General features: G+C 33.6%; 4 protein-coding genes across 8 annotated transcripts; 2 read left to right on the forward strand and 2 right to left on the reverse strand.

The window, feature by feature from the left end:
• LOC129319272 (uncharacterized) lies at window positions 1-5,225 on the forward strand. 3 transcript variants are annotated; one of them, XM_054964278.1, is made up of 9 exons: window positions 6-224; window positions 778-871; window positions 1,360-1,419; window positions 2,198-2,300; window positions 2,656-3,253; window positions 4,055-4,190; window positions 4,348-4,515; window positions 4,609-4,719; window positions 4,851-5,225. In XM_054964278.1, the coding sequence occupies exons 2-8, from the start codon at window positions 791-793 to the stop codon at window positions 4,663-4,665; spliced, it is 1,203 nt and encodes a 400-aa protein (XP_054820253.1). In that variant the 5' UTR covers window positions 6-224; window positions 778-790; the 3' UTR covers window positions 4,666-4,719; window positions 4,851-5,225. The 3 variants fall into 3 exon arrangements, with proteins under 3 accessions (XP_054820255.1, XP_054820253.1, XP_054820254.1); XM_054964279.1 differs by having other exon boundaries at window positions 789-871; XM_054964280.1 differs by lacking the exons at window positions 4,609-4,719; window positions 4,851-5,225 and having other exon boundaries at window positions 1-224; window positions 4,352-4,491.
• A 1,826-nt stretch (window positions 5,226-7,051) lies between these two features.
• On the forward strand, window positions 7,052-9,758 carry LOC129321094 (SNAP25 homologous protein SNAP33-like). 2 transcript variants are annotated; one of them, XM_054966828.1, is made up of 6 exons: window positions 7,052-7,347; window positions 7,886-8,514; window positions 8,664-8,757; window positions 8,841-8,971; window positions 9,253-9,350; window positions 9,508-9,758. In XM_054966828.1, exons 2-6 carry the CDS (start codon window positions 8,017-8,019, stop codon window positions 9,605-9,607), a joined length of 921 nt encoding a protein of 306 aa, XP_054822803.1. In that variant the 5' UTR covers window positions 7,052-7,347; window positions 7,886-8,016; the 3' UTR covers window positions 9,608-9,758. The 2 variants fall into 2 exon arrangements, with proteins under 2 accessions (XP_054822803.1, XP_054822804.1); XM_054966829.1 differs by having other exon boundaries at window positions 7,052-7,281.
• A 540-nt stretch (window positions 9,759-10,298) lies between these two features.
• LOC129321095 (uncharacterized) lies at window positions 10,299-10,974 on the reverse strand. Its single transcript, XM_054966830.1, has one exon. The coding sequence runs from the start codon at window positions 10,821-10,823 to the stop codon at window positions 10,527-10,529; it is 297 nt and encodes a 98-aa protein (XP_054822805.1). The 5' UTR covers window positions 10,824-10,974; the 3' UTR covers window positions 10,299-10,526.
• Window positions 10,975-12,372: 1,398 nt separating this feature from the next.
• LOC129320908 (heparanase-like protein 1) lies at window positions 12,373-17,634 on the reverse strand. Of its 2 annotated transcripts, none has more exons than XM_054966586.1 (10): window positions 17,221-17,634; window positions 16,154-16,411; window positions 15,988-16,024; window positions 15,653-15,836; window positions 14,836-14,984; window positions 14,522-14,755; window positions 13,988-14,177; window positions 13,736-13,861; window positions 13,489-13,591; window positions 12,373-12,966 (listed from the first exon to the last, which is right to left on the reverse strand). In XM_054966586.1, exons 2-10 carry the CDS (start codon window positions 16,361-16,363, stop codon window positions 12,556-12,558), a joined length of 1,644 nt encoding a protein of 547 aa, XP_054822561.1. In that variant the 5' UTR covers window positions 16,364-16,411; window positions 17,221-17,634; the 3' UTR covers window positions 12,373-12,555. The 2 variants fall into 2 exon arrangements, with proteins under 2 accessions (XP_054822561.1, XP_054822562.1); XM_054966587.1 differs by lacking the exon at window positions 17,221-17,634 and adding an exon at window positions 16,990-17,133.
• Between the last annotated feature and the right edge of the window lie 4,960 nt (window positions 17,635-22,594).

A 22,594-nucleotide genomic window follows, 5' to 3' on the forward strand; every position in this document is an offset into this window, starting at 1 on the left:
AAAAAAAAAAGAGAACCTCTTTTGAACAAGCTCCCCGAAGATAAGCACCTAACATTGCCGGGTTCCTTCCTTTATTTGCCATGGCAGCTCAAATGTTTTAGAGAATCGATGTCTTCAAGCCGAGCCGTGGGCATCGCAACATTTTAAAGTTCAAATCATATTTGCAATTGGACTAACCTTCGTATTTTCGTCATTTTTCTTCGAAGAGGAATTATCTGATTCAGGTTATTAGCACAGATTCTTACCGTTTCACCTTCATATTGATATATGTGTATATTTGGTGTTGATGGATAAGTTCGGAGTCGGTTCTTCTGAGGATTGAATCTTTTAAGTGTACTCCCCAGTTGTTTTATTTAGCAAATCCCTGTCAACGGTTTTACTAAATTCTTTCCTATGTTGAGATGAAACTGAAAAATTATGACTTGTTTAATCACGGGTCAAGTAAGCATTTTATCATTTTCTCCTTTATGTTGCATTTTCTATGCCCAATAGTTCCCTAGTTTCACCTGGAGAGAGTAGCTGAGGTAGTTAAGATTTTACTTTCTTTGAAAAATATTGAAAATCCACTTCATTACTTGCAAAATTATGTCACGAACTTCTTGTCTTAAATATCTATTCCATTTTACTGTTACAGTTCTATACTTTTGGAAAAGATGTTGTGCGTTAGCTGTGTGGTTGGTGTTTGTTCTTTTGTATTTACTACTACTATCAAATTTAGCGTGGCTTATCTTTTAATAAACATTCATCATGTGCTCCTCTCTAAGACACCTGTGTCAGATTGCTTACAGAAATGTCAAGTAGCTTCAGGAGTGACATCGATACTTCTTTTCATGCGGAGGAACTCTTGAAAATTAAAGCAAGATGTAGAGAGGTGCCATTTCTTCCCCGTTCACCTGCTTACTACCTGGAATTAAATGACACACCCTGTTTAGAATATGCTGGAGCTTTGCATGAGCTTTTTCATATGAATGCCTTCCTTTTAAGTATATTACTTTAATCGGCTAATTTTTTTAATAAAATTCTTAATTTGATGAATTAAGTAGTATATTTATTTATGGATTTGCATTTGACTAGAAAGACAGTAATGTACTTTTCCTGGAGATCCGACATACTATAGAATATGCTATCTTTTGGTTGTATTATTGGATGACTTTCATTCTGTGCTTGAGAGAGCAGAACTCCTTACATGGATTACTGATATGTCATCGAACTTGTTCATCATATATATATATATATTGTAGATTACTTTTACAAACTTTAATTGCATGTTGTCTGAAAGAACAGAACCCTTTTCCATTCTATATGTAATTTATGTATCATTTGAACTTTTTACTGATGTGTATCTTGTTTGACATGCAGCTTAGAAAAGAGAAGGACATGGTAAATTGTTCACAATCCAAAACCTTTGAGCTACTCCAGGTATATCACATGGTAGATTGAATTCAAGCTATTATAATATGCTTTATTAAGCATTTTACATATTTTTGTAAGGAAAGTGAGAATGTAAATTTCCTGACTTTTGATCTCTAATCTCTGATGTTTGGTTACCATTAACCACAAAGATCACTATAGAATGGTTTTTGGAGCAATTCACATCTTCTCTCAATATTATAAATTGGTGGTTAGATGCATATTAGAGTCACTAAGTGCATCTCCTGTGCCCCTACTCCAGAAGAAAAGGAAGGAAGGAAGGGAGGGAGGAAAAGGAAGCAAGAGTCTTAGTGTTGGGCTTGCGGCTAATGTGAAGGCAATTTTATGAAATTTTATTGGTTGATTAAGGGAAGTATAAAGAGGCTCTGATGCAGTTATCCTCCCATATGAAATTTTAATGCACAAAATTTTCCTTTTGAAATTTAACTTCAAATTAAAGCCATCCCGTGATATTTTCTCCTTTGACGCTCAAATTGATAGATATTATATAAGTAAAGTCACATACAAAGAATTTTGGTAAACACTCAAAAGTGTATATTCTCCAGAACTAGTAAAAAGTATTTTTTTCCAATAATTCTGTTGAGTATTTGAGTACTTTGCGAAGATCTTCCATGTCTGTAGTAGCAGCAAGGGAAGTCTGAACCTTGCATTGGCTCTTTCATGAAAGTTCTGCTACTTCCATTAGCAAATTATGCTTCAAAATTTACCTTGAAGTTTTAAAATCTTAAGCTAACTGATACCAGTGTGATTTATGCCATTGATGCAGATAATAGAACTACATGAGAAGTCACTATCAGAGGCTAGTATAAAAGATAAGAAGCACATACAGAGGTTGGAAGAGGAGCTGTTGAACTGCTCTCAGGAAATAGGTAGTTTGTGTGTCTCTCAACTTTAGATGCTCTTTGAAAGGGTTCTTACATATGAAAGTAATTAAAACTCTTTCAAATGATTGATAGATGGAAAGTAGTTCATGTTGGCAATTCTTTTTTTTTTTTTATATGCATATATGTTGCCCATATTTACTCTTGTTAGTGAACCTTTTGTTCAACAGATGATTGCTATTCAATAGCTTAATATTTTTCTTCTTTTTGGTCTTTTTAGCATGTAAATTAAGTTGTAATATTCATCCATTTTCAATGAAATTGATTTATCTATTGGATTAGACGTGTGATTTTTTTTTTGGAGGCTTTACTTATTGGCTTGACTTGATCATACTTTATACAGATTACCTTAAGGATCTGCTTAATGGAAGGAACATGGAGGTTAACTACCTGCAAGAGCTTGTTTACAGCCTCAAATTGAAAATAAAAGACATGGAAGGTTTACAAGATGAGGTTTTCAGGTTAAAGGAGGAGCTGCAGAGATCGAATTCCGCGCAATTTTTCTTGCTGAAGGAATTAGAGACTAAAGAAATGGAATTGGAGAAGTCAACATTATCTGTAGAGAGATTGGAGGAATCAATTTCATCCATGGCATTAGAGTCAGAGTGTGAAATAGAGTGCATGAAGCTTGACTTGATGGCCTTGGAGCAGAGTCATTTTGAGGCTAAGAAAATACAGGAGGAAACTCTTAAAAAAAACACTAGAATGAGTAGATTGATTGAAGAGCTTCAGTTTAAAATTCAGGAAGCCGAAAAACATATTGTCTCTATAAATGAGGAAAATAGGAAGCTTAAGAATAAGATTGATGCCGTCAACATGAACACTAGAAATTTTTCTCAGAAGGTTGAAGAGTGGCTAGAAAGCAAGGACAGATCACAACTCAATGGTCTGTCTTCCTTGAGTGAACAAGAGAATGATTCTGACATATCAAAGTATACAAGGTACATAATGAAAGGGGTTTGGTTTTTCAACTAATCTGTATGTGACAAATGTCCTGTTAAGTATGTTTTAATAGTTGTGTTATAATGGAAGAGCTGTGGTTTTCCCCTATTGCAGTCTGCTCCTAACTCTGGCAGTTTTGCTTGATCTTTTAGTTGATAGTTTGAGAGTGAAATTGCCCATTTCTCTTCTTCAAGGGAATAAAATCAAATGGGGTGTCTCTTTCTAATATCTTCTTCTTTCTTGTTAATGAATATTCTCCCTTAAAAACACTAAAGATTTGAACTGATTAGCAATATTTCAGAGCCAGTGTCTTTACTTTTGTCATTAAGTGTATGCCTGATATTGTAAGCATTAAACTTATTACACTTTATATGATTGCTCCTTTTGCTCTCGTGAGCTTGTATGTTTAAATGTAGCTATAGAATTATAAATGATGGATTCTGGAAACTGAAGAAGTAACTTGGTTTATTTGTAGTTTTATTAGTCGATTAATGTTCCAGTTGGTCCAAATTCCTTATGTGTAATCTTCAATCAGTTAATCTCCAACTGTTAAATGAAATATTCCATAACCAACAAGTACGCCAGAAAATATTCAATACGTCAATTTGGACACCGGTGTACAATTGGCTGGAGGATTTTTTTTTTTTTTTCCTTTTTTTCATGTGATCTTCTTTGACTGACAGTTACTGATAACTTAGGTGCATAATTGAATTGTTTCCTTTGAATTATTTTAATTTGAACTTATAAATTGAAGCATTCTTTTACTAAATTTATGTTAATGTTTTCCTGTATTGCCCAAGTGTTTATGGAGAAGTATTGGGTCAACTCCTTGGAAGACTAGCATTGGCGTTGGAAACAGATGTAGCTGTTAAGGAGGATATGGAGAAGATGTCAAATCAGATGCAAGAGTATAAAATACTTGTGGAGAAACTTAAAGTATGCCCATTTTATCTAAGCATAGAATATTGAAATTGTTGATGTCAATTCCTCATATACTAAAGTGAAAAGATGTACCTTTTTAATAATGTAATTTCATCTATTCAAGTCTATTTTGAGTTTGGAGATGTATCTAGTGATTTCAACTTTTTACTAGGAAGAATTAAGAGAAGAAAAGTTGAAGGCCAAAGAAGAAGCAGAGGACCTTGCTCAAGAAATGGCAGAGCTTAGATATCAAGTTACAAGTTTGTTAGAAGAAGAATGTAAGCGTCGTGCTTGCATTGAACAGGCATCTTTGCAGAGAATTGCAGAGTTAGAAGCACAGGTATAACTGTAAAGTCATCCTTTCTTTCTCTTGTTATTGGAAGCTAATCCAAGCAAGGTGTGTAACTTTCATCCTTTTTTCTTTACCATCAAGCTTCAAAGAAAACAGGGAAAATCTTTATTTGCTGTCAGCGGTCTTCCTGAAACGTAGAGACTGGCATTGTTCAAAGTTCTTCGAGTTCATTAGAAGAAAATCATCTTAAAGGTTTGTGCCTATTTATTTCACACGGTCTATTTAAAGTCTTTAACAGACATGAATGCTATTCTTACTCAAGGATTGCGTTGTTAATTGCTCTACATGATATCCTGCTGACAAAATTATTGTATTCTGGACAGATGAACTGAGAGATGTAGGATCTCTTCTCATATCTTGGTTCGAAGAGATTCATTTCAAACCCCAAAAAGAAAAACGAAGTGATTGTACAGAAGAAAGAACTGCCTCTTGCGAGGGCTTTTGGTGACATGGGGTGCGAGAACTGATGTCAATATGTTGAAATGTTGTACAGATTCCTGAGAGAGCTTGCTTTCGTTTTCTCTCTCTCTCTCTCTTCTTTCTGGCAATAGAAGTAAGCTGATGCCTCGAGATTTTTTTGCAAGGATGGGAATGTCTGTTGTGCAGGATTGACTTTTAAGTCTGATTTTGTTATTTGATCTTCTTTGGTTCATTTACAATACAAGTTTCAATCTGGAGTCAGATCCTCTCGTTGTCCATTTTCTTATGCCACAATCCTGTGCGTTAATGCCACAATGTGCCACATTATAAGGATTTTAAAAAAGAAAAAATGACAGTAAAATTCTCAAAAAAAAGAAAGAAATTAATGATAGTTATAATTAGGATTTGTGTTTGTTGGTATCTTGAGAAATTTGGGGTATTTTTAAATCCTATTCACATTAATTTGAACTCTTATTGTATAGGATCATTATTATCAACAGAAATCTCATGCGCATTTTGAAAATATATTTATCATATTTATTTTGCGTAACTACATGTTTTAAAATTCAAACTCAATATTTTAGAATAAATCAATTTAACTTTTTTGATCAGTTGAATTAAATGCTTCTCGATAATTTTTTAAGAAAATTTTGTGAGCATATAATTAACACATTTTTGTTCCACTTTATTGTCATTTTTTTCTTTTTTAAAATTCTTATGACATGACATATTATGGACCAACTGATTGATTGGATATAGTGGATTTGAAGATTCTGAGAGCCACTTAGAAAGGCAACAATAAGAGGATCTGGACCCAATTGTTTGAATCTACGATCTCATTTAAAGGATATTGGATTTTTTGTCAGAAAGCATTTCTGATTATTTTAAATACCTAAATTTAAGTTCAAACAATATATTACTTGTTCGCATCTGCATGCTTGGATGTGTGGATAACTGTGTGTCTATGCAAGTGTATTGAAATAAAAAAATTCTTCTCTGTTCACATATATCTATATCAATATATTAGAATTAAATATATTTAAGTTATCCATGATTTAAAAAAAAAGGCATACATTATATTATATTATTTGTATACATATAGACATCACAGTAGAATTTGTGATAAAATTTTCACTTCATATATTAATGTCAACGCTCCATTTAGTCATTTACCATAAAAAACCATTGCTGAGCTTGGAGTTGGTGACATCTTTGTCCGCATGATGCATGAATTTTTTTTTTTTTTTAATGAAGATGACCGAATATTTAATCGTTCAACGATGTAACATAGTGATTGGCCAAAAAAAATCATGTAAATAGTAAGTCAATAATAGCCTGCAACATTTTTAAATTGCCCGGAATGTTCTTATGAAAAATAAGATACAAAAACATATATATATATATATATATATCACAAAATGCAAATGAGAGAAGGGAGGAGAAAATGAAGATAAAATTTCTAAAAAATGTATAAATAATAATTTGGTCTTTCAAAATTCAATAATTCCCTCAAGGTCTTTAAAAATTTTTTATCATTAATGAATTTATATAAGTTATCAAATTATTCTTGTTAAGAATAAATAATTTATAAATTTTATTTAAATATTCACAACGTTTTTTTTTATATTTATAATAATGTAATAGTAAATTATAATTTTACATGTTAATTACTTATTTGCTTTTGCATTATTGTGAATTTAAGAAAGAAAATTATGAATATTTAAATAAAACTTTTAAATCATTTATTTTCAATAAAGTTAATTTCATAATTTATATAAATTTATCAATAATAAAAAATTTTTTTAAGGATTTTAAAAGAATTATGATATTTTAAAAGATTATATTACTATTTATACATTTTATAAAATTTTTTATTGTCATTTTTTAAAACGAAATAGCGTGGGATAAATGATAAAAAAAATATAATTAAGCCCAAGAGTTGACAAAGTCATATGGTTTTCGACTTTTCGGTCTGAATCAAATAACTTGCAACATGGCCCACATACAAAAGATAATAAATCATAAATTTCGTCCACGCTTGATTGATGTTCATTCAAATATGATCGTGATCAAATCCAAACAACGGCAATGGCAAATTTTCAGAGCGGATGTGAATGTGTTGTGCCAATTCCAAAAGCACGTCAAAAAATAATATAAAATACTGTCTTTGCATTTACTCGCTCCACCTATCTTTTTCCTTGCAGTTTCCTACCCCTCTTTCTTGACGCGATTTTGCACAGTTTCTATTGCCGGTTCTTTCAGTTGAAATAGTCCCTTTTGTTCTCCCAACACCTATTTCTCCCTCTTGCGATTCGAAGGCTTTTAAATTGTTGGGTATTCACTTCTCCTCTCGGAGTTCTTTCGAGTTTTTCTTTCTGCGCATTCTTTGGGTTTCTCCAGGTACTCATTTACTTTCTCTTCGACAATTATTGAATTTTTAGGATTCTATTACAGTATGAAGCCCATAATTTATTTGGGTCTCTCGATATCTCCCCCCCCCCTGGGGTTTCTTGAAGGGCTTCTGGTGTTCTTTATGATCACCTAATGGTCAATTTCTTAGGCGTTTGATTCTCCTGTAAACCTCCCCAAATATTTTTCTTCTTTCATTCTCTGACGATCCAAATGGACCAAATAGGGTGTCAGTCATGTTGTCAGTTTGTTAAAGTTTTAACGCCTCCTTCTTCCTATTGGCTTAGAGATTGTGTTTATGAATGATTTGTATCATTCATGAATACGTTAATCTGAAATATTTAGTTCCTCGTCTTTTGACTTTCGTCGTAAGCAACTTTATCAAACTTAAACCTTAATTGATACAAGAAGGTTTCTTTTAGCCTAAGAAGATTAACAGATTCGTAATTAGTTCCTTAAACTTGATGTTATGTTATTTGCTTTTGGTCTACATCGACAGTGTCTGAACAATTCTTGCTTGTCTTTGCAGGGAGAAATTGATCTGCGTTCAACTTACTTAGGAACATTGTTTCTTCTTAGATTCATTTACCCGCTCACCTTCATCTACCTGTAACCAAATTCTGCAAGCGTGCTTGCTTAGTGGTGACTTGAAGAGAGAGAATGTTTGGTTCAAAGAAATCTCCTTTGAAAGTTGCAAAACACAATTCTGCTGATCCTGTCTATCCTGTCCACTCTAAATCAAACCCGTTTAATTCTGATGATTTAGCAAAGAATGGCAAAAATCATAATTCTTCTAGGAGGAGTTCTTCAGATCCTGCACTGGTGACAAAAGAAGTCAACACCAATCCTTTTGATGACTATGATGTAAATGGGAACTCTTCTTCATTATCTTCCTATGCCCTTCGATCAGCAGAACGAAACAAGTATAAGAATGATTTTCGTGACTCCGGAGGAATGGAAAATCAGTCGGTGCAAGAATTGGAGAATTATGCTGTTTACAAGGCTGAGGAGACTACTAAATCAGTTAACAATTGTTTGAAGATAGCAGAGGACATGAGAGAGGATGCTACCAAGACTTTAGTCACCCTGCATCAACAAGGAGAGCAGATTACCAGGACTCACCATGTTGCTGTTGACATTGATCAGGATCTAAGCCGGGTAATCAACCTCGTTTTTCATGGGTTATTTAATTCTTGATGCCCTATCACCTTTAAGAAAAAAAATATCTTTTTCTATACTGCCCTCTGTAAAGAAAATTCCAATGGCTTTCGGGACTGCATTGACTGAACTGTAGCTGTATTTTACAGGGAGAAAAGCTCTTGGGAAGCCTGGGTGGCATGTTCTCCAAAACTTGGAAACCAAAGAAGACACGCCAAATAACTGGCCCTGTTATAGTTGGAGGTTTTATCCTTTTTCCCCTTCGCTTACTTTATACATGTATGTGTCATGTCTAATATGTGGTTATATGTAACTTCATAATACAGACGATCCAGTCAGAACAAAGGGCAGCCACTTGGAGCGGAGAGAAAAGTTGGGATTGAGTTCTGCACCAAGAGGGCAGTCAAAGCCACGGACACCACCTCCTGAACCAACAAATGCCCTTCAAAGAGTTGAGGTTCGTATCATCTAATGAACATTATTCTATTGTCTAAAGTTAGCTGAGCACGCCAAAAGTCAATGGCCCTTGATGAGTTATAAATCAATGGATTCTTACTATAATTTTTAGTTGCATTGGCTGGTTACATGTCCTGATAAACATTCTTCATTAGCAACTACGGATGTTTTGGCAACTTCGTTGATCTTACTCCCATTAGCCACCAACAATGTTTAGTCATTATACGTCCAAATGGGATAATACGCTCCATAATTGTCTACTAAATACGTGTCATTGAACAGTTTGAGACGGGAAAGCAAGATGATGCTCTGTCAAATTTAAGTGATATCCTGGGAGAGCTGAAAGAAATGGCTGTTGACATGGGATCCGAAATTGAGAGGTTAGTTAGTTTGATTACTTGTTTATCTAATTGTAAATCTTTTGCACTCTCCTTACAAAACAAAGCGATAGTCTAAGCTTCAGCTTTTACTTGGGATCTTACACAAGCATCGACTTTACACTTGGCTTATCTATTGGTAATGTCGGTGCTGTTTCAGGCAAAACAAGGCCATAGACCATATGTACGGTGATGTGGATGAGTTGAATTTCCGCATGAAGGGTGCTAACCAGCGTGGTCGTCGTTTACTCGGAAAATAGAGGGCAGAATTATCAAGATCCATTTCCAAACTTTAATATTACTTACTTTTCGCTGCTGTTTTCTTTTTCTTGGCATTAATAAGACAAATTCTTCAATACATATGATTTTAGTCTGCTCAATTTTAAATGCGCAACTAATTAAAGTATTAAACTTCCCCTGCGTTTCTGGGATTTATGACTAATCTTCTGAAGTAATTTGGAACTTCCCCATGTAGAAGGCTCTTCTATCCTCCAGCTATATTCCCTTTTAAGATGATGATTGAATCCAAACTCTAAAATGCGATACACTGAACTACACATTGATGTTGAAAAAATTAGTGTCAAATGATATGATGCAATACCAGTCCTTCTGTAGTAGGAAGTCAGAGGATGAATCAATAAATTCGAATCTAATGTCAAAACAAGCATCCAATTTCCAACGATCACACCACGCCAATCCAATATGAACTTAGAACCAACTTCGTTCCACGTTACCAGAGTTCCGACTTTTGTTCTTCTATCTAGTAAGGAAGGAATGTCAACTCCTACCGAAGGCCGAAATCATTCCCTTGCCGTTCAAGTTAATCGATTACCCAAAAAAAAAAAAAAAAAACAAAACAAAACAAAACAAAAGCAATCTATCAAAGAAAGAATAAAAATTCGAATATCGCCATCAATTCACATTTAGAGTTAAGTCAGACAGCAAGATGGATTGCAGAAGCCAACAATAAGAACCGGTCTATATTATTAAGATCCATAAGTGATGCGTATACATTGATAAGCCTCTCTCATTCAATCATAAACCTGGTCAATATTAAAAACTGGTCTGTATGTTACGATCCATAAATAAAGAGCATACATTAATAAGCCTCTCTGAATCCCAAACCTGGTCAAACCCCATAGCAGGTAATACGATGGCGATAAATTAATACCCCGAATCCTAGTATGTGAACTCGCAATTCATCTCCATAATACTCCTGACAGTTGGGGCGTAGAGTGAGTAGACGGTCGCTTGCCTTCTGGCGATTTCCAGTTGAGCCTTACCATCGGATAAAGCGGAAGCGATGGAAGAAGGATCCGAGAGCTTTTGGCTATGGCGGAAGGCGTCAATGGTTCGTCGCTTAGTGTATGCCTTGATGTTGTAATCGGGAAACTGGCGTGCCGCGCGGAGGAGAGAACGGAAGAGGGAAAGCACATCGGCCTTCGATGGTCGCAAAGCTGAAGCAGACGACGCCATTTTTCCGGAGATTCTCTGCTTTCAGGATTGTTGCGTGGGTAAGTGGTATGAAGCGGCGAATACCCACTTTACCCTCTGGCGAATACCGACTTATAGTTCCCCCCCTCCCCACACAAACCGGGGGGAAAAAAAAGCAAAGAGGGAGAGAGAGAAAGAGAGATGGGATTGGGTGCCAAAATAAATGACGACATTGAATTCAGGCAGTCCATCGGCACAGTGAAATAAATTTGGACTGTAAGGCTAGAAACAAATCATCAAAAAATTTAGAAAATTTATCGACTTTAACTTGGTCCATATATGCATAACATTTTGGTTTTGGATTTGTATTTGCAGCTTTCTGATATAATGACATCTCGAATTTAATTTAAATTCCCGAAAGTTGACTGTATTTGTAGGCCAATTGATTTTAAAATAGCAAATTGATTGTTTTTTTTTTTAGAAAATCACTATGTGAAATATTAAACTATCCAAAAACAATAAGATACATGCACTTGTCACTGGAGTACGAACCCAAAAAATAAATAATCCAAGTCATGTAATACAATATTTTTATGGGAGGATTACATTTAGATCCAATTATTATTTTCCTATACTTAGTTGTTAATAAATCTTGTGACATTTAATTGTGTTGTAATTTGGTGTAATTCTCATTTTTTTATTAGATTTTAGACTAATTTCTTATATCATGTTACAAATTATCTTTTTTGGAAAAATGACAACCAAAAACTACTTCCATATTGACACAAGTGGAAGCAAACTTCTCAAATCCCCACAATAAACTATCAGAAACCCCACTTTGCTTAGGTAATAATTGTTGTCGGCATTGGTGGGAGACGTGAATGGCGAACTATGAACTACTTGAGTCGTGCTCGAAAGGACATTATCCTTAAGAACTATTCTGACATACCTTCCGATGATCGATAGTTCTTCAGGATTAAACAAACACCTCCCGCGAAGTAAGGAAACAGAACAACAAAGACTAAAAGCAAACACAGACAAATACAAGAGCAAAAGGCAGAGGGAGGAGAGAACTCTGAAAACTCAAGAGTAGTTACCGTTTTCTGTCAGCACCCAGGGGCTATATATAGCTTGAAGATGGAGACACAAACGCTGGCTTATAATCACCAATTAATGCTTTGGTCACACACACATTAAATAGCAAAAACATACATGAATTAATGCTTCGGTCACACACATCTTAAACAGCAAAAACGTACATGGATTAATGCTTTGATTACACACGTCCATTAATCTGGAGACATTTGACAGACAAAACATTTAAAACATTAATTCACAAAATCAGTTTTCAGAAGAGGTTTATTACCAAAAAAACTATCAAAGTAAGCTAAATATAATTATTTATCTCCTCCAAACTCATTTTATTAGCTTATATCATTCCTTAGTATATATACATTAGGAAAGTCCTTCTTTTATTCAATGTTGGACTTCGACACACACACACTTGACACACATACAACAATAATAATAATCATAAAAATAAACAACTTTGTCTTTAGGTACAACAAAATGTAACAAATATTTATCAGACTTCAATTGAAACTTGATTATTTGCATCAATATATAAAACCTGATGATACAACTTCAGTTTCTCCCATAGTAATTTATTGAAAAGTTTCTAACTTCCCAATGAAGACGACAAAAGCTCACTACTTACAATTACAAAGAGCTTACAATTAGAGGTCCTAGTGTACAAGATTCAAGAAACCTCCAACTAATGCTTTTGGTTCCCAACACAAGCTGGAGCATCAAAGTTTGGATACACAACAAATACAATGGACAGAGGAGCCACATAAATGGGAGACTGTACATTTTTGCGCACTGGATCCAAATTTGGAATGTCTCCTTGGCTTGTCAGCTGTATTGGAATGCCATTCAGCAACATGGTACGGCTTCGGGAATCTCGATCTTTTGGAGTCAAATGGTACTCTTCTCTGAAAGTGACATGAGATCCTTTGGTTCCAACCCAGGAAAATGTCTTCTTGAGATGATAAGTGAAAGAGTTCTCTCTGTGGATGCTTTTCATCTCTCTGGTTCCTCCAGTGTTTGCAGCCACAGGGTTTTGAACAGTGAGAATGAAATTAGTCTGATTGCTTAAATTGATCAACAGTACTGTCACCCCATCCTGGAGAAGATCATAGATAGAAATGACAATGAGAATAATATGAGGAAGGCTACAACTGAAATAGCAAATGGAGCCTTTAAATGCTTAGTATCTAAATACCAAGAAGCTCATCAGAATCACGGAAGCATTTTCCTCATATTAAAGTGATTAAGTAATCTTCAATATGTTGAAAATAAGATAGTGGACATTTAGGTATTAAGAGAGAAAAGAAAAGGCTCTCCCACTCAGTTTAGCAAGAAAAGCCTTATTTCTTCTTGGAAAATTCTTAGTACACTCATTGCACGCAGGATAGGTGCAAAGAACCAATTAAAATCCACAAAAACAAATGTTTCAGGTAATGGGGTTTATAGATTGGATGAGCTTCTGTCAGCTCCTTAATCTATCTTAGGTGAAAAGCCAGAAAGGAGTAGATGTAAGAATTTCTCTTTTACAACAAGCAGCATGACAGACCCATCTGTTCAAATTGAGTGATCCCTCTTAGCTTATGAGTAAGCGACAAATTTTTAAAGTTAGCATACTTACTCTTCCCTTTGAACAATGGGCATAAGTGCGCAAATAAGGCGAAGAAGAATCACTAGAAGCCTGAAGAACCTTCTTTCCCATAAGCCTTTGCCATAAAAGTGCACTATTCAGAAACAAAATCAGAACCTTGGATTAGATATGTTCCGCGAGTATATTTTATGAGTTGTTCTAACTTCTAACTCTTCAACGATCCATAAGAAGTGCATAAACTCCACATTACTTTCATGAATTATCAATTGACACTTACCTATAATAGTCAGGATTGGGAGTGAAAGTGGTTGTATTGAGAAGGCCATAGTAGCCTCCAATCAAGGTCTGCCTACAATAGACTTTGGTGTTGTAGGTAGATGCCATTCCAAGTTGATCCAAGTACCTATAATAATAAATGAACTTATAATTAATGACAAATAATTCCTAGATAAATGAATATGACAAGCCTTTCTTTAGCATTACAAAAAATGAAGAACAGAAAATCGGGCAAATGGACAAAAAACATTACCAAAAGCTGTTTAAAAATGTGCTAGAAACATAACGACTACCACTATTGTACGCCCCACCAGCTTCTCCAACCCATGCAGAAGACCAAGGGCCCTCTTTTTCAATGCTTTCGGAAAGGTTGCCGAATGTTGATGCTACGCTGCTCAAATGCCCTGGATCTAGAATCTTCTTTTCTAGATTTGGATCACTGCCTGAAAATGAGATCACAAACTCTGATTAGGAAGAACAGACAACTTCATTTTACCTGCAAGTAAATATAACATATAATATCTGATACAAGACAACTTGTAATTCAAAAGACATCATTTGCCTCCATATTTTTCAGTACATGGAAAAGTTCACAGCTTTAGAAAATAAGAACAAAAAAAGCAAGAGGCATGAGTTACATGAAATGAAACTGAGAACAATAAATGCATTGTGTATAGAGTAATTTTTGCATATAATTGCTTCCACTTAATCAATTATATAGACATGGTTAGAACAAGAAGATTCAGCAAGAATGGTCGTAGTAGTATTAGGCAAGTGTCAAGCAAACCTGGGCCCAAATTGTAAATGTGATGAGTCAGAACATTGACTATTCCTGCACCTGAAACCTGTAGTAGATTATTATACCAATCCTTTTGATAGAAACCTCCAGGTGCTACCAGTGCAGGTTTGAACCGAGATCGCTCATATAATATATCTAAAATTTGTTTAAGGCGTATCAAGTCTTTTCCATACTGTGCAGAACCAACACTTGCACCAACGCCCTTACCACTTAACTCATTACCTGCAGTATGCAAGATTTAGGTCAAGAGAAACCCAAAAAAAAAAAAAAAGAATATTACAAGCAGCCGTTGTTGTTCCTACCAAATTCCCATGAATCGATTTTATATCCCTTTGAGACTGTGTAACTAATGAAAGCATAAGCATTACTAGAGTCCCAATCTCCTCCCCAAACATTGTGACTGATTTGGTGCCTCCCATAAAGTGCATTCAAGCCAAATGTCACAATGGCTCTGCAATATGAAACATGAATAGTATTTAAAATCACATGCACATACACTCATTCGTAAATGATAACAAACAAGGGAAGTTACTCGTTAAAAATTGCAAGTGGACAAAAAACTCAAATCAGATTTTGTCTGCTATGTATATAAAATAATTCGAATTCCTTTAGGTTGATGAGTTCCTAAGCATGAATCCGTTATTAGTGGCTCGTATGGAGTTCAACTCTTGCCATCCCTGTCACAATATTAATCAGCATAATGATGCCACTAGAGAAACGACTCTGACTAAAGATAATGATGCTTAAGGGCATGTTCTTAGAATAAGCTACTAAATGGAAAGAGTCTTTCCACACTTAGGATAAGAACATAACTGACAATGTAAAAAGAAATTCTCCAGAACCAAGAGAGGAATGTCTAACTCGATTTATTATTAGGGAAAAAAGAGCTATCCCCTTCAGCCGTTAACAAATAGGGATATAGGTACTTATAGCAAATCTTGCTCAAATGATAGCCATGACATCACAATGGTATAGTCTTATAAACTTGAAGTATACTACATACCCAAATGGCGTATTTGATTTATTTTTTTTTTTTAATCTATGGCTCAATGAAGTTGGGGGGGGGGGAACAGTGAAGTAAAAAAAAAAACGATTCTCAATGTTTAAAGAAAGTCTCACCCTGTTTCATTGAAAAAATGATTCAGCTCATCCCACCTTTTCATGTGTAAACATCCCTTTGAAAATCCAAATAATCCACCTTTCATCTTTTGAAAGGGATGGCAAGGCGCCTTCAAAGTTTCTACATCATACAGCACTTGGTCTTGCAAAGAACCTCCCAATCTTATTCTCAAAGGCTTGAGAGCTATTAGACAACCAGTATCAAAAGGCTAGCATCATGCTTAAATAATTGGTCCAAATTGATACTATTCATAAAGCTACATATGGAAATTTGTCAAATCTAAAACACACTAGAGAATCATTAAATCGAGTGAGATAGGCTGTTGCATACATACCTTGTACTGCCTTGGCGAAGAAAGGGTGAGACAAGTCCTGAAAACCAATCCATATTCAACAGTGACTAAGTATACTTCTCCGGCTTCAATCTCATAATGGGTAATTCAAATTTGTGTTTGGTCTCTTCATTTGATGTTCTATAGAAATGAGTTTCAAAATACTCACCAAATTAGTGACAGATGAATATCCCCAAGGGCAGTGGTCATAGTTGCATTTGTCATGAGGCCACCAGTCAATAGTAGCACAAATGAAGTTCTCATCAGTTTCAGCTTTAGCTTGATTTCCATTAACTAGAATTGAAGCATGCATAACTTCTTGACTTAAAGTCGTTCGAAAGAAAGCCAAGAAGAGAAATAAGGCGATGTGGAATCCCATTGTTGGATCGGTTACAGTTTACAAGAGCATCCAAGTCTACTTATCTACCTGCAGTTATAAATATGCAATTTTAGTTACAGGCAGGTTTTCTGCAACCACAGAGTTGCAATTTTTCATTTCATAAAGTTGGAAATAAGAAATCAAGCTTATAATCGCCGAAGTCAGCATGTGAAATTAATAAAACTGGTGAACATGAGAGAGAGAGAGAGAGAGAGAGAGAGATGTTGTATGGCAAACGACACTATAATATCTGGTTGCAGGAATTGATCTTAATCATCTTTATTTAAACCCGTCACATTTAGAATTATAACAACGGTAAAGTTGAATTCAAAGTGATAGCCAGAACTCAAAAATTTAAACTATGCCTTTTTAAATTCCTTTTCCATTAAAAACCGTCACAGATTAATCTCCACAGGGAATTCAGCTTAAATTTCAAATGCAACTTTGCCAGTGAGAAAGAACAAGAGACCCAATAATTGCAAAATGACGATTAATTCACTAGTTTTAACGGATTACTATAAGCTAAACGAACTCCATCAAGTCTCAGATAAACCGAGTGAATCGACAATTGCAACACCAGATCTAAGAACTGAAAGTCCAACGGATAAGATGAACTAGCTTCTCACCAGCCGTCTGCGTACGCGAAACCAGAGCTGTCAATCATAAGATTCAAAACCACATCTCCAGACAACAGGTGAAGTAAAAAGAAAAGGAAAGGAAAAAGATGAGAAAGAAAGTCTCCGCAAATAAGAGAACAATATGGATCCAGAAGACATGAGTCAAAAGCAGACTACGAGACATGGAAATTACTATACTAGAAGAACACCCAGATGTAATTCCTGAAATACAAGACTTACCCAGGAAGGCAAATCCAAACCCAACCTTATCTCAATCCACCACCATTAACGACAATACTCAAGCGCAAGTCCAAGGATGCTGCCTGACATAACATGCCAATCCAGTAGGTGCTTTTACTGCTAAACAACGAGGCATTTACCACTCCGACGTTTCAGAGGCGCCAGAGAAAATGAAAAAGGACCACATTTCCCCGTTAGGTGAGACGGACGAAGCGGGGGCCGGATAAACCTGTCTCAGATGTGTTGGCCCGAGTATACAAGCTCAGCTAATGCTAAAGGCGAAACTTAACGGATGGGTGGTTTCGTTGTCATGATGGGTAACAACTCACAAGCGAGCTTCCAATTATTAGACGTCGCTTATCAATCTGAGTTGGTGGCAAAGGCAAAGTAAGTATCGCTTTTAGGTGATGAGAGAGGCAGAACTGAACTACCAATTCTTTCCAAGGAAAGATAGGAGGGTACGTGTAGAATGAGGCACGGAAAGAAAATAGTAAATAGTAAGAAATTTTCTTTGAGGCTCGAAAGCAATAAAGGGACTGTAAATTTATGATTAATTGACTATTATTATTATTATTGCAGCGTGTCTCTTGCCTTTGGGTAGAAGCTAGATAAAACCTCCCTAGTTCGACCAGAACCTTATTCCGTATCTCTCCTTTGCTTTTTATTCCAGCAAGTGGTTTGGGTTTGATCCTCCATGATTGACTAAAATTCCAAATTTGAATACCCACCACTTGACCTAATACAGTCCCATGCCTTGCAACTTGTAATTTATAATCATTTTAATTCTAAAACTGTTTGAGCGAGAAATTTTACGTATTAATTCCATCCCCTCGCTGTGATCCTTTATCCTTAGAAAGATATATTTCTATTTTTACTCCTGTATTTATTAGCGTGCGTTGAATAATCATACATGAAAAATTGTGAATAAAGGCAAAGATGGAAAAAAAAAAGTCAACTTTTTCATAATGTTTAGAAAAACAATGAATTTTTTTAATATGCGCAATATCGCCAGAAATTTTCTATATCATGAATTCCAGATGGAATAATATTTATCTTTTTATAAACGAAATGTTTGAGATATAAAACTAATATTAAAAAAATACAACTTTTTGAGCGGGGTTATTATTCTTCTTTAGTTTAGTTGTCCAACCTTGATGATGTGGGGCCATTACGTTAATAAGTATAGATATGGAAAAATCTTACCAATATGGATCAATCGCTTTGTGGGTTTCAAACCTTTGAATGGTGAAATTTGACGTTCCCTTGCATTTGTTGATCAAAGTTGTTTTCTTGTTCCTTGTGGAATTTTCTTCATTTCCAAAATTTCATCATGATAGACGCGCCCCAGATATTGAAATTAACTTACTACTTATATGTTAGAAATAAAGAGTGGTCTTGATTATAAGATGTCTTGCAAAATATAAAATAATATTCTATTTTTATCTTTATAGTTTTAATGGTATTCTTATAACTTGCAAATAACAAAACACCTCCTCTTCTTTTATTGGTTTACATTTTTTTAATAATATTATTTAGATAAGAGAGAGTAATTAATAAATTGGGAAGATATCAATTAAGGATGGTTGAAAAAAATTTATATCAATTAAAAATTATTACTTGTTATCAAAATTTGAACGGATAGTTATCGATTTAGGTTAATCTTTTATTAGTAAATATTCATTTAGATTTTAATAATAATTTATTGTAAACTAATAACAATCAATTCAGGCTTTGAATTTTAATAATAATTAATCCTTATTTAATATGAATTTTTTTGAACGGCCCTTCACCACTATTTTCCTAATAAATTCAAAGATCCCCCATTGAGAAAACTTGGGGGATCACGGCAGCTTGGAAACACCCCCCCCCCCGGGGCGGTGGGCTTCTTTTTTCCAGCCAATGGATAAATTATTTTTAGTAATGTGATGTTATGTGAATCAAAATATTTTTAGTTTATGGACGTATATATTATTGAGATAGTGAAATGAAACATAATCTCTGATTTCTTTTTGATGCGACAAAGTATTTCAATGTCCGGACATTATTCCGATGTATAAAAAAAAACATTATTCGCGGAAGTCTCACATATCAGGTAAAATTTACCATTCAAGTTAATCCTTACACACATTTTAAAGTCCGTTTTCACATGTAGAGTTGTACGAAGAATGAAATTAAAATAAAAATTTGTAAAATAAAAAAAAAACATGCCCATAAATAAAGTAAGGCGTGATAGGGGAACTATCGAACAATAGTAATCTCATAAATAAAGTAAGGCGTCATAGGGGAACTATCGAACAATAGTAATAACAAATATTACATACTTTAAGATTTTATTTTTCATTTGAAAACCAAACAAGGCTTGGATTTATCATTTTGAAATTGAAAACCTCAGTTTACAAAAATTAAAAGGATCAAAATGAAATGAAAGGAAAGCCAGGGAGAAATTAAAGAAGAATTATCAGGGCCTTTTTGGTTTTTATTCTTATTTTTTATTTTTGAAACTGTCTTATAATATAATTTTCAGAATTTTTTAAATAAAACAAAATAAAAATCTATTTGATTACATTAATTTAAAAACAGTTTTAAAACTAAAAAATAAACTAATAGTGATGGTTGTAAGAAGTTAATGACAATAGTTTATGATAAAAATTGGTCAAATTAATTATACTTTTCATTGATCAAATGGAGTGTATTTTGAAAATAAGAAAAATAAAATTAAAATGATTTTAAAGTTTTTTTATTTTTTAAAAATGAAAACAACTGTGAAGATAATTGAATTCAAAATACTTATTCACACAAGTTCCATAATTTTTTATTTTTAAAACAGAAAACAAACATTCCGTTTTGCATTTTTAATCTTAATATAGGTTGATATGAGATTATATGCATATAACACAAAAGCATATTCCTTCCCGTCTCGCTGTTTAAGGAATCAAAGATATAAGATATTTTTTGAAAAGTTAGATGTTAAAAAATGAAAAGCATTTTTAATCTTTTGAAGTGTAATTATTATTTTTTTCAAAAGTATACCTTTTAATAGTAACTTTATATTTATTATAGAGTGTTTAATAGAAGAAGATATAAAAAAATATAATTAATTTAAAAGTAAGTAACTACTTTATTAAAATATAAAATTTAATTAAAAATATTTTATATTTTTAAGTAAGGGAAGTATTTTTTTCTCAAAAATAATAATATTTATTTTTTCCGTGGTAGTCAATTAACGCATGCTTGTCTTTTCACTTTCAAATCTGGAGGCGATAAGAACAAATTAAAGAACCTGGTTCAACCTTTGTGAAACACAAGAATTGTTTTTGGAATCTTTTTAACGCACACAAAATCATCGATGAGGTTAACTGTTTTTGGCATCTTTTAATGATAATTATCCTTCTGGTCAAAAAAAAAAAATCAAAAGCCGAGACAATAGCTTCCTGCGGAGATTTTGTGCAGTAATCGGATGAACAAGACTGCTCATTAAATTAATTACGATAAGAGCAAACAAAACCACACACTGATGTGGGAAAAAATTACGAGAATATAGCAATTAGTGTGGTCCAATTTCCTAAGTGGTGCAGTTGCGTCGGGCATATAAATTCACCATGTCGAGATCACATGTTGCTTTGAAGTTTGATAATCTTATGATGAATTGATGCCGTACTACCACAAATGAATTTGTTCATCAACCATGTCTAACAACTAATATATGTATGTATGTGTGTGTATATATATATATTATATGTATGTATGGAAGAGAAATTAAAATGGATCCCCCATGTGGATCACGCAAGTTCAATTTGGGAAAGTCATTCACATGGTTTGTCATGCTTTCTCCATCTCAAATTATAAAATATTTTTAAATAAAATTTTATATATTAATAACTCTTGTTAAATACATTTAATAATTATTTTTTTAAAATAAAAATATAAACTTTTCATTTAATGACTTTAAATCCACACCTAATTAGTATTAAATAGAGAGAGAAAGGATAATATTAAAATAAAATTATTTAATTAAATATTAATATTCTCAAAATGTCTTATATTTTGAGATGGCAAATCTCTTTCAAAAGTATATTATAATTTAAGATAGAGGGAATATCTTCTTTCCTACAAGAAGAATTGGATGTTCAATAATACATTAACAAGCAATATTTTTAATACTCTTTGTAATGTTAACTTTTGAATTAATCTTTTTTATTAGATCATTAACTTTTACATGAAATAATAGGCTACCGTAATGAAATTATAGTTTTGCATTTTTTTAATTGTTTTTTAAAAAAATCAAAATTACATAATTTTAGGGTATTTTCTTGAAAAAAAATTAAAAAAAATACAAAATTGTGCCCTTTTGTCATCATGAGATATCAAAATGACTTTCATTTATATAGAAATCTAATGATGAAAAGGTGAAAGAAAATAATTAAGAAGTTGAGGCATTATAGAAAATATTAGAAATGGCCAAATCTCATTGACAAGAAGATTGAACATGCTATTAAAGTAACAAGCAAGGCAGTATTTTAATTTAGAGAATGAATTATTCTTTGAAGTCCCCCCACGCCATGAATTGCTAAAATTAGCAAGATAGGTTATGTTTAGGTGCATCATGTAATAAGGCAAGATTTCTTCCTTTTGATGGAGAAGGAAAAAATGGGCCACACATTTAATTTGATTGGGTTGAGTGACTAGCTTAATAATTTCTTTTTGTAGATTTATTATCTAGCTCTTGATTGAAATATAATTCGGGCTTTTTTTTATTTTGTTCTAATACTATATTAAAAAAAAGGTATGTGAAGATGATCATATTTTATAAAGGTTAAATGATAATTTAAATTTTAAATTATAAGTCTAAGAACAATTAAATCTTAAACTTACATTTAATATATTTTGAATTCTAAATGATTAATCTAGAAACAATTACCCTATACTATTACTCTAAGATAATTGTTTGTTATTTTCTAACCAATGGGCCCTATTATTATTTGGTCATTTTCTCTCTTTGACTCTACTTTCTCTTTCTCTTGCTTTCTATCTCTTGATCATCCTCTCTCTCTCTTAACCAAGATAACATCAACATGGCGTGCTTTCTCCATTCTCTTGCGCTCTCTCCTGATCGTCCCTTCTTTCTCCCCTTAATCAGAACATCAACATGGCTTGCTTGATGGAAATGCAAGCAAATGGCTCAAGTGAGTAGGTGATTGCCTGCAACTGCAAGAGAGCTTGCCTAACTTTCAATAAGCCTAAGTATTGTTGCATAAGGCAAATGTAAGCAGCTACTTATAATATAGCCAATCTTGATGCTAAGAGTAGCGAGAATGTCTTTAATAGAAAGATGTAAGACAGCCAATGATGAAATGTAGAACAATGTAAGCTATCT

Source organism: Prosopis cineraria, unplaced genomic scaffold, assembly GCF_029017545.1.
Source record: "Prosopis cineraria cultivar Desert tree isolate PC_DT_omini unplaced genomic scaffold, ASM2901754v1 PC9, whole genome shotgun sequence".
Classification (NCBI taxonomy): Eukaryota; Viridiplantae; Streptophyta; class Magnoliopsida; order Fabales; family Fabaceae; genus Prosopis; species Prosopis cineraria.